General features: G+C 41.7%; 1 protein-coding gene across 1 annotated transcript; it reads left to right on the plus strand.

Annotated features, from left to right (window-relative positions):
- The first annotated feature begins 5,984 nt into the window (after positions 1 to 5,984).
- LOC110509377 (GS homeobox 1-like) lies at positions 5,985 to 7,554 on the plus strand. Its single transcript, XM_021590275.2, has 2 exons — positions 5,985 to 6,527; positions 6,666 to 7,554. Exons 1-2 carry the CDS (start codon positions 6,005 to 6,007, stop codon positions 7,016 to 7,018), a joined length of 876 nt encoding a protein of 291 aa, XP_021445950.2. The 5' UTR covers positions 5,985 to 6,004; the 3' UTR covers positions 7,019 to 7,554.
- The last annotated feature ends 4,230 nt before the right edge of the window (positions 7,555 to 11,784 follow it).

An 11,784-nucleotide genomic window follows, 5' to 3' on the forward strand; every position in this document is an offset into this window, starting at 1 on the left:
TTTGAACAACTTGTCAATGGAGATGCTGAAGTGGCCGCATTCTAAGCATTCTGTCACACATTTGTGTACAAACCGTTGAAAGAGCTTGCTGACCTGCCCATCGCCCTTTATTGCAGTTCAAATGGCAAGGCGCATGCATTGTGCCTGGGAGTTCATTAAATTCATTGGTTTGACCTGTTATTTTTAAAGCCGAAAAGTCTACTGAATCAGCCATACAAAATGGCCTGATGACCTCCATAGGGAAACAGACCCCTTTGAACAGCATGTCAAAGCTTTCATATAGGAATGAAAGCCAAAGGGGACATTTTAAAACATATCTATACCATAACAAATGTATTCACATCAAAAGGGTATTATGTATGCAGAGTGTCATTATCAAACGTCCATTAGCTCTATACTTCACTATAGGTTGATGGGCATTTCGTCAAAAGGCCTTATGGCCTAGTGCAGTCAAAAACTTGATTTTCCTATGTTTTATACTGTATGCATTTCCACACTATGAGGTTGGAATAATACTGTGAACTCATGAAAAAGGATGATAATGCCCTTTTAGTGTAAGAATTGTTTGAAAAGACCACCTGAAATTTCAGCCTGTTTTGGTGGGATGGAATTTTGGCCTGCTTGGTGAAATCACCAGGCCATAAATGAGTAAATAGACCAATAAGCAAGAGAGTTACAAACCTCTCTGCCAATAACAGTTAGTTTTCAGTTTTCCCCTTCCCACTCAGACCACTTCCAGACAGACCTAGCTAAATTCTTGCTTGAGAAATGTATTTTTGCTACAAAGCCATTTTTAGTTATTTTTAACCATTTTGATTGAAAACAATCACAGGTACTTAATTGTTGAGATAAGGTACTTAATTGTTGAGATGCATTGGAGCTTTAAGCCAACATGAGTTTCCATATAATCTCACTGACTGTATTTATCAGACCTCAGGATGCAGACAGTTCGAAGTAACAAAAGTTTATTTCAAAAACAGGGGGTAGGCAAATGACAGGTCAAGGGCAGGCAGAGGTCAGTAATCCAGAGAGGAGTCCGAAAGGTACAGAACGGCAGGCAGGCTCAGGGTCAGGGCAGGCAGAGGTCAGTAATTCAGGGCAGTGTCACAAGGTACAGAACGGCAGGCAGGCTCAGGGTCAGGGCAGGCAGAGGTCAGTAATTCAGGGCAGTGTCACAAGGTACAGAACGGCAGGCAGGCTCAGTGTCAGGGCAGACAGAGGTTAGTAATCCAGGGCAGTGTCACAAGGTACAGAACGGCAGGCAGATTCAGGGTCATAGCAGACAGAGGTTAGTAATCCAGGACAGTGTCACAAGGTACAGAACGGCAGGCAGTTTCAGGGCAGGCAGAACGGTCAAAACATGGACTAGAGCGAAAAAAGGAGTACAGGGAAAATGCTGGTACGCTTGACAAGACAAACTGGCAACAGATGTACAGAGAACACAGGTATAAATACACAGGGTATAATGGGGATAATGGGGCAAATGGGCGACACCTGGAGGGTGGTGGAGACAAGCACAAAGACAGGTGAAACAGATCAGGGTGTGACAGTATTAAAAGGGGTCTGACCTCAGCAAGAACAAGATGCTGAATTTGTTCTTCTGTGTACTAATTGGTTCCTACAGTGCACAAATTCGTTCTCTGCTATTTGACCATAGGAAAAACAGCTACTCTGTAGATACTGCAATACGGGTTTGATTGAATTGATATTGTTGAATACTATTATTCTCTTATATTGGTTTATGAATGCATGTATAGCAACTTATTGATGCATTCATTGATTGGGCATTATGAAATGGTATAGTGCTGTTATGATTAGTCATAATGATATCACATGATTTTAAAAGTATTCAGTTCACCTGACTTTAGGGACTTTAGCAAGTTTGGTAGGCTACTAACAACCATCAGCGCCATTCATTTACAGGGCGCAGTTTTGGTGAAGCCTACTACTGTGACTCAACAGCCATATGGAATTTGACTATGGTCATGATTGTGACTGCAGATGTGGCGGTAATACGGTCACCATAACAGCCCTCTTCAGGTGACTTCCACTCTTGCTGTAGATTTACAACCCACCTCACACTGCATCGTAGATATTTGATGATACTTCCCATACATAGCTAACTTGTGGTGGGCACTAAACCCATACTTTACGTTTATATTCTTCACATTCCTTGGATGATTGCACTTTACTGTCAATCGCTCTGAGTAATAGTGTCTGCTAAATGACCCAAATATAAATGTAAATGCAAGAAAATGTGTGTTTATCTATGTTCAAGTTCATCTTGATAACTCATATTGCTACCAAATGGAGCAGGACACACACACACACACACACACACAGACACACACACACACACACACGCACACTTAAGGATTCATTAGTCCCCATGGTGTGCTGTACATATTGCACTACTCAGCTGGTAGTTGGGTTAGCAGTGTTGTCTGTTGGACTGGTGGCTCTGCTGAGCATATGAATGATAATCAGGCCTTTGTGTGCCTACCCATAGTGGTGCAGCAGGACTTGCAGTCTGTGCAGTCGCCTCAGGGGAAGATTAGGAGGGGCAGCCGGCCCTCTGTGTCACATCGACAGTCACAGCGCCCGTCCGGCTCGGCCAAACCCCACTGGGACCCTAAATCCTGTTACACTGTCAGCTAAGACCATCCCTCCTACTAGAGATGTGTGGCTGTAAAATGTGTGTACATATTAAGTAGGGGGGCGGAGTGTCTCAAAAGGATGAATAATTCATACTAGAAGAAAAGGAGATATTGACTACATCCCCATGAACAGAGTGCCCTCTTTATTTTATCAAATGGGAGATCTTTAGACTCACACACAAACCCATGAAAATATCATTTTCTGGTGGCACAGCGGGTGCTGGCCAATATCATCATCAACATCATGCATAAAAGATGTTCAACTGGAATCATGACTAGTGTTTATTGGAATATTTGATTAATGGTTTGGCTATTTTCAGTTGTTGCTTTTTCAGTTGTATGGTTTGTGACATCACACTATTGGATACTTATTAGTGGATTAGCTTAAATGTTTATCAGATTCTTATTCTATTTGTTGTTTGACTTGAGTGAGTCATCTATTTGTTGTTGTACTTGTAGATGTTCACTGCTTTTGTTTCTAGTGAATGTTAGGCTGTAGCCTACTTTATGAAATGAGGACTTCATAACAGTGTCTAGAGTATCTATGAGGATGCTGTTTTGCTCAGACAGGGAACTGCAGAGTAGCTGTTTGATTTGTTTCAGTAACAAAGTCATTATACTAGATGAGATTTCTTGCACTTCTGGCCTGCGCCTCCAGAGGGCCATGTTTTCTGAGGTCAAAGCTATTTGTCGGTCTCCAGTTGGGATTACAAATGAGGATGAGCCTCCCTAAGTAGCGACCCCCAGCACCCCTATATTCCTACCCACGGGATGACAGCTATGACCGTTATTTTGAAAACGATTTCCTTTGATAATATATTTAAGCAATAAACGCCAACCAGCCAAGCAAATGTTACTGTCCTAATAGTGACCAGATAATTAAATGTAACCCTCCACCTGTTGAAACAGCACCAATTCCAGACCAATTTTATTGTGCCTTGTGAGATCATACCCCAACAAACTCTGAGCCTCTAATGTTTAAAATGTTTGTTGTGAAAATAAGGAAATGCATTTAATTAATGAATTGGTACATTAATACAACATTATTAACCCATTTTGTAATTCAAATTTAGAATACAGCATATAATTGAGAGGGGATGTGGTGGGTCAAGGGACTGGAGCGAGATTGGCCTATTAGTTAATGGAAGACGCCTGGCATACGGCGTCCAAGAGAATGAAAGGCCTAATCCCACTCTGTTGCAGATAACAGGCTCTTGTCCGCATGAATCTGTACCTACAGCTTGTTTAAGGGTTTAATTGCTCCTAATTTGTGCGGTAAATACCTGCTATTATGGCGCTGCAAAGTTGCGACCAAATTATACCCTTAATGTAAGTCGAGTGGTATTTTCCACGGAGTAGAGTCCCTGGTCATTTTACAGGAGATAAAACAAATAGGTTTGTATGCTGCATATGGGCGGGCTTGCTTCTAGACTGAAAAGCCATTATGTGAGCGGCTCGGTTCTGAACTGAAAAGCATGAGCGGTGAGCAGACAGGTAATTGTCACGCTTGTCAAGGACCACCAGTGACACCAACATTTTACTCTGCAACGTCGCAGCCATAAAGGTGTCCAGTGTGTTATGTGGTCATGCACGCATGAGAAGTTGTGGATTTTTTTGCACCTTGCAAAATTAACAGACTCTAATAATAAGATGTAATTTATACATAGCCCATTGCAACATATTTCCTTAGCCCAAGAGTTAGTATTGTCATTCGTGGGAAAGATTCCTTGCCCATGGGAATTAGAAAGCTCTAGACATCCTGCCGTAGCGCACTTGTTGCAGAAAGCACACTAGCAACCTGGGTAGAAAGCATGCATGTAAAATATAAGATTTTAGATATAAAAAATGTGGAAACTCCAATCGTAGCCCAAACTGGTGACAAAACCTTATATATTCATGTTATGGTTTTATCCAGTTGCTATCTGATATGTGTTTATAAGCTTTATAACCAATTACCCATCTTATTTTCTCTCTCTTCCTCTGAGAAAGCACTGTTTGAATTTTGAAAGAATATTTACATTTGCGTCATCTAAGTTTTCAGAAAAATAAGAAGTAATGTGAATAAAATAGGGAAGCTTTTTAGGGACAAATCAAAAACAAAAAATAAAAGAAACGCAATACGGCTGGGAGGAATATAAACGACAGTTCACTGTTTACTCAAACATTAATGGTTCCCATCCCTTTGAAGGTGTTGTTTAGAAGACCTAAAGTGAAAGAAAATGTTTTCCTATTACTTAATTCAATCAGAGCGAGGCGGGGGCTTTCACGCGCACGCATTTGGCCTCTCTGTGACAGAGTCGCCTTTGTGTGCGTCTATCCGCCGCTGTCACACACTTTAATTCGAGTCTCTTTCTCTTGCATTGAAAACTCTCCACAATGACATTCAATAAGGGCCGGCGAGTGAAAACCTGGTTATTTTTATATATTCTTTCCCGGACTCGGCGGGGGCCCGGGCACAGGAATTAATCACTGGTTTGAACCGCATTGCCTTCAGGCTGTGACTTGTCCTTTCTGTGTCTAGAAATGATACATTGGCCTCAAAATGGACAAGTACATTCACACGTTTTAAATTAAACACTTATTTGTTTGCAGATAGTCCTGCAGATAGTCCTACCTTTAGCAGCAATCAATAATATATATTATATATATAATATAGCCTATACTTAATACTTATATTTTCACTTGTATAGACAAATAGGTCCTAGTATGTCATGTGTTCACAAATATTACGACATACTTGCAAGTTCAACATAGAAGCCTTAACGATGCCAATTAAGGAAGGTCCTCTCCAGCATAAATTAGAACAACATGCAAACGTTTTATTGTATTATGAGACTAGGAGGCTATTGTGTTTCCTGCATCTTTTGTGTGGCATGCATATGTGCTTGGATTCCAGAACATATTAACTTACAGCTTATTTAACGTAAACATTACAGAGCAAATACCACTCAACTCCCCAACTGTTACTCATGATTGGTCAAGTTAAACACATTCTCTGTCATGTTATGCGGAAAGTGTGGGCCTAGTTAGATAAGTGAGCCTAGTTAGATAGTTAGATAACTGAAAACAGACAGACCAGTAGAAATGGCTACCCCAGTACATTAGCAAAATGTTTGTTTCTCAAATTATAGATATGAAAACGTAATATAATAAGTAAGAGCGAAGCTAACATGTAGAAGGGGTAGTGCCGCCTCTTGCGGCGTGGGTGGGGCTGACAAGAATAGACCACATTATGCAGTTCATTTAGTTAACAAGTGAAATAATGAGGAAGCGTGCAGTGTGAATGCCAAGAGAAAAGGCACAAAACCCTATTGAGAGCTCTTAGACGCTCACGGCGTAACCGTCACATGGCCGGACCGGGACTACAACTATTTAAAGAGCGTCAGTGTCCTTTCAGCACCACTCCGCTGTCCACCCGCCAAGCAAGCAGTTCAGAACGAAACAACGCGCTGACTGAAAAAGTTTACCAAGTACTGAGCAGCAAGTTTGCAAAGATGCCGAGGTCCTTTCTTGTGGATTCCTTGATTTTGAGGGAGGCAAATGATAAAGGGAGGGAAAACAATCCACCGTTATTTCCTTACGCTTTGCACCCGTCTCACCCACTCCATGGGCTGTCCGCAGGCTCTTGCCACTCACGGAAGGCTGGCTTGCTATGCTTCTGTCCGCTATGCGTATCCCAGCTCCACCCATCTCCACCGACCTTGCCACTCCTCAAGGCATCCTTCCCTACCTTCGGCTCCCAGTACTGCCATTCTGCACTATCGAGGCACCACACGTCCTCCACCGGCGTCAACCTCAACCACGGTCCGGGGATATATCAAGCAACCTATTCGGTTCCAGACCCACGACAGTTCCACTGCATCTCCATCGGTGAGTAAAACATATTGAATGCACAATTGATACTTTTACACAGAATGAGCGTCATCAGCTGAATGAACATTTACTCCGGTGTTTTATTTAGCATTTTGGATAACTTAATTAAATGTGGATATTTTTTTGCTTTTACAGAAAACAACAACAGCCAACTTCAGAGCAGCAAGCGCATGCGCACAGCCTTTACCAGCACGCAACTTTTGGAGTTGGAGAGAGAGTTCACTTCCAACATGTACCTCTCCAGACTTCGGCGCATTGAGATCGCCACATATCTAAACCTGTCAGAGAAGCAGGTCAAGATCTGGTTCCAGAACCGCAGAGTGAAACACAAGAAGGAGGGGAAGAGCGGCGCGCACAGATCCGGTTCCCACAGTTGCAAGTGCTCGTCCCTGTCATCTGCACGGTGCTCCGAGGAGGAAGAGGACATGCCCATGTCCCCCTCCTCATCAGGGAAAGAGGATGATGGAGACCTGTCCGTCTCTCCCTGAACTTCCCCTGATCTTCCCCGATCCTCAACAGAGACAATTCCATAGCACCTGTGGAATTCTGAATGCAGCCAAAAAGTCGACTGTTCTTATCGTGTTCAGTCACCTGTACATAGGAAGAGAATAAAATATATAAACAGGGAATTTCTCTGGAATGTTGTATAATTGTATACATGTTGTTCGTTTTATATGTAGTTTTTTTCTGATAACGGTCCATTCGTTGTTGCCAATGGATTCTATTACAGCTAGACAGGTCGATATTGGTTTTATGATATACCCAAATGAATAGCAACATTTGTTAGTATTATTTTTGTAAAACAATAGCTGTATTTTGTATAATGGTGAATACTGGCTAGCTTTAAGCACATTATTTGGATGGAAATGTGACGGAGATATTGTGTGCGGGACGAAAAAGAAATCCTCACAATGTTACATCACTAATAGCCTATCAAACTGTTATTATATCTTCAGTGTATTTGAAAATATTTATTTATTTAAACATGTGAATACTTAAATAAAGAATATTTCTTAGTGATATACTCATGACTCTGTGTAAAATTGTTTACACTTGCGCACCACTGGGAGCGCAAACACAGACACTGGGAGCGCAAACACAGACACTGGGAGCGCAAACACAGACACTGGGACGGAAAAACACAGACAGTGGGAGCACAAACACAGACACTGGGAGCGCAAACACAGACACTGGGAGCGCAAACACAGACACTGGGAGCGCAAACACAGACACTGGGAGCACAAACACAGACACTGGGAGCACAAACACAGACACTGGGAGCACAGACACAGACACTGTGAGCACAAACACAGACACTGGGAGCACAAACACAGACACTAGGAGCGCAAACACAGACACTGGGAGCGCAAACAGACACTGGATTCGCACATACAGAGCCGTTGCGCACTGACTTCATTCGTACTATCAACGGCACAGCACCGTGTGGAAACGTTAACAGGATATTAACTTAAGACATCATTAATAAAATAAAATGAAAAACGACTCACCGTGGATACGTTTAGTTCAAAATATGTTACCAACTACTTTATGCAGAGTTGGATATGGCATGGCATTTGGGTCAGTTTACTGGTGATACTGTGCCACCTTCAGAATGCGTGTTGTGTTTGTGATGTCCATTCCACATTTATTTGTGTGTGCATGTTCACATAGCCTATACATTAAGTCTATACATTATCCTATACATTCATTTATGAATCCAAAGGAGATGCTATATATCAGATAGCTCATGTGCATCATTTACGCACACGGTCTGTTTACTTTCAAGAGTGGACAGAAGAGAAAAAGCGGGCAGCTGAAACGTTTTTCTGTCCAGGGAAAAATCTAGGCACTTTTCCGTAGGTTGTACTGAGTATTACGCACAAAGACACTTGGTAATGCATGCTTTTTGCCACATGAAAATGGTGCAGCTCTACATTTTAGATGTCCGTTTGAATCCAGTTATTTTGCTAAAGTGTTTCAAAAGAAAGGTTCCCCTGTCTCAAGACAAGTGCTATGGGGACGGTAATCTCTGTCAAGAAGTCTTAACAGCCAGACATTCATGCTTTCCCTGGGGAGAGCTCTCAAAGCCCGCGTTAGCATGCAGGGGCCCTCGGAGCTCCACATTGCGGCTCTCGCTCTTGTCATATCAGAAATCCGCTTCATCCCAATGTCCTGATCCGTCTCGTGCCAGGGAGTTAATAACCACTACGGGGTGTATTAACGAGTGAATGAAAGTGAGCAAATGAATACATTCATCACTGTGTCGGCTATTTAAATAAACAGACAAAAACAAAGGCTCATATGCTATCCATATCATTCCTGTTTATCTGTAATTCTGTTGGTAAAGTCGTTGATCTCCAAGGTTGTTTTTATTTCTGATAACTCAATTCTGAAGACAACTACAGGCTATATATATGCCTATGTGTTAGGCTCCATTCTCCATTCTAGAAATACATTAAAATGTACTTCAATGTAATGTATTTTAATTGGAATGATTAGACCATTTTCAAATATAGCTAGTCTATACTCCACGTTGCTGCTCAAATGAAGGGACAAACAACCCAAAGCATAGGTTGTTTTGGAAAAGCTCTTCAATTAGTAGCCTATCTGTCAAAAAGCAATCATGATGGAAAAAAAAAACTTAATATAGAGAGAACGCATATCAAGTGACCGCATATGAAAACATTTCTCATGGGTGCGTGGTTTGGGAGACTATTGGTTGACAACCGGACCAAGACGGTAAAAAAGCCTGCCATGTAGCCTACTCGCGCTACATGCTCTCCTTGTTCATTACTGGCTTCTCAAAACTATATTACATTTATTAAAATAGGATTTAAATGCTATTTACTTATCTGGAAACGTATCATCAGCCCTCGGTGACAACAAAGACTCTTCTAGGACTGCACATTTACTAAATTATTCACGTTATTGTGCCTTTGGGCGAGAAGTTGCACTTGTAAACTTTGATTTAATTGTTCACTTAAACATTTTAACAAAACTCCAATATTTGCATTTGTTAAGATATGGGATTAGACCATTTTGTTAATTGCACCATAGAGACCCTTTTTGCTCACTGCGTCCTCTGTAAAGCGTCCTTTATCCATTCAATAGCCCGGGGGTATGCGCCCTGGGGGAGTTTATAAGCCCGGTGCTCCAAATGCTAAATTTATTTATTCTTAATTTTGTGCTGATCAATTCATTGAAGCAAAAAGGCTACAGTGTCTTTTTAAGAGAAGAAAAGCGAATTGTTGACGTGACATTGACGGGGCTGCTGAGAGCGCTACCCGACGCTCGAGGGCCGCTTGAGTCAACAGGCGCCCATCTAGCAGACTTTCCCTTGTCTTTATTCCAACAAATTTTTCATTTACGGCTTTTCTTAGACATGTCTCTTATCTATCAGATTAAAAGAGCAGCTTGTAACAAATCAGTCTGCCCGATTTACAAGAGCATTATGCGCGGAGTCGCGGACAAAGGGAGCAAGCCGTCAGTACCTGAGTCTGGTAGACGGTGCGGCGCTGCAGCTGATTCGATGGTTTGAAAATGCGCACGAAACAAAATACTTGAATCCTGAAAAAGAGCCTTTGTACGTTTCTTTAGAAATCAAGCAATTCTACATGACAAAGGACAATTAATAAGCCGTCTTTTCACGACCAGCAGCTGGTTTCCACGTCAAGGAAAGTTGGAAAAAATTCAGACTGAATGCGCGCAAAAGCCCTTTGCGCGCAGACAGCTACCCAAGGTGACCCATTTGGCACAGTTAAAATAACCAAGCCGAAGCAAAAGCGAGGGAACTGTCAAAAACATTTAAGCTGGGATATCTTGAAATTGCAAATCCCTTTATGTGGAGGGACGCTGCCGATGTGGGTTAGTCTTACAATGGAGGTGGTTAAGTTGGAGAGGCTTTGGAAACGGGCACGTGGCTTCTCAATGAGCGCTCCTTTGGACTCGCGTGGCTCGCAGCGGCACTACACATTCAGATCAAGTTTAAACATTATATTTAATAAAATAAACATATAAATACTATGTAACATAATTTTACTAACACATTTGAAGATATTATATATATTTTTTATCTTAAACAAAACATGTTATTTACACAGAATTGTAAAGGAAAACCATAGACACATTGTCTTCTTTTTATCCTCCGCCTTGTAGACAATTGTTGTGAATAACTGGATCTATGCTGCATCTTTACCACTTAATTTCTAAAAAAAGGGAGATACATGTTTTCTTGCCTTTTACACCAACAAAATATTTAGTGAATAATTTGTTGTTTTCTCCTCAAGCAATGGAGCCCTTATTTGAACAATGGTGCAGTTGGATATGAGAAAGCATCCATGTGAAAAAAATCTTAGCTACTGCAAAAGTAAAAATGTTGATAGGCTGTTATAACAGTTATATAATTCCATCTTACTTTGTCCTAATATATTTAAAACCAATTACCTTTAGACATATTCAGACGTGTAAGCGAATATATTATTTTTTTTACAAAGCCTGCTTTAGATTAAACAGCAAGTGAGCTTCATGGGAGACAAGATAAATAGTATTTCACTAGGGCTGTAATATGGTATGTTTTTGTTAGTTTTTAAGCGATTTGCACCGGACTGTGGTAATGATGGTTTCTGCGCCAGTAATTTAAGCTGTGGGAAGCCTGGTTCAGATTGCAACTGTGTAATGAGATCTTTTTCCATTTCGCTAATTGTTGTTTAAAATGCCTCGTGGGTATAGGAGGCCGTTGGTTGGGGCCATCTACAAAGCAGGGTGTTCTGATTGTGGCGACGCACCCAGTCAGGTGATCGATCCCGACAGGGCAATAGTCGTCGATCATGACCTTGTAAACTCAATCCCATTTGACTGTCAGCCTTTCCTTGGAAGTTATAGCCACAAGCCCAATAGCCTTTAACTAAGGATAGACACCCTATTTCCACAATCACAGAGAAGTGTGCGTTACCATCTTTCAACAATATCGAAGCATCAGGTCCTGGACCAACAGGCTCTGAGACAGCTTCAACATGCAGCCAGCAGCATACCACCCTGCATCTCACTGCTGGCTTGCTTCTGAAGCTAACCAGGGTTGATCCTGGTCAGTCCCTGGATGGGAGACCAGATGCTGCTGGAAGTGGTGTAGGAGGGCCGGTAGGAAGCACCCTTTCCTCTAGTCTTAAAAAATATATCCTGGGACAGTGTAGGGTGCCATCTTTTGTTAAATGGGTGTCCTGACTCTCTGTGGTCACTAAAGATCCCATGGCACATA

The sequence above is a fragment of the Oncorhynchus mykiss genome, chromosome Y (genome assembly GCF_013265735.2).
Source record: "Oncorhynchus mykiss isolate Arlee chromosome Y, USDA_OmykA_1.1, whole genome shotgun sequence".
NCBI classification, from domain to species: Eukaryota; Metazoa; Chordata; class Actinopteri; order Salmoniformes; family Salmonidae; genus Oncorhynchus; species Oncorhynchus mykiss.

Excerpts from the sequence above, each read along its gene's own strand:
- LOC110509377 (XM_021590275.2), top strand. The coding sequence starts at position 6,005 with ATGGCCGGACCGGGACTACAACTATTTAAAGAGCGTCAGTGTCCTTTC. Across the intron at positions 6,528-6,665 it reads GTTCCACTGCATCTCCATCG|AAAACAACAACAGCCAACTT; the intron begins GTGAGTAAAACA and ends TTGCTTTTACAG.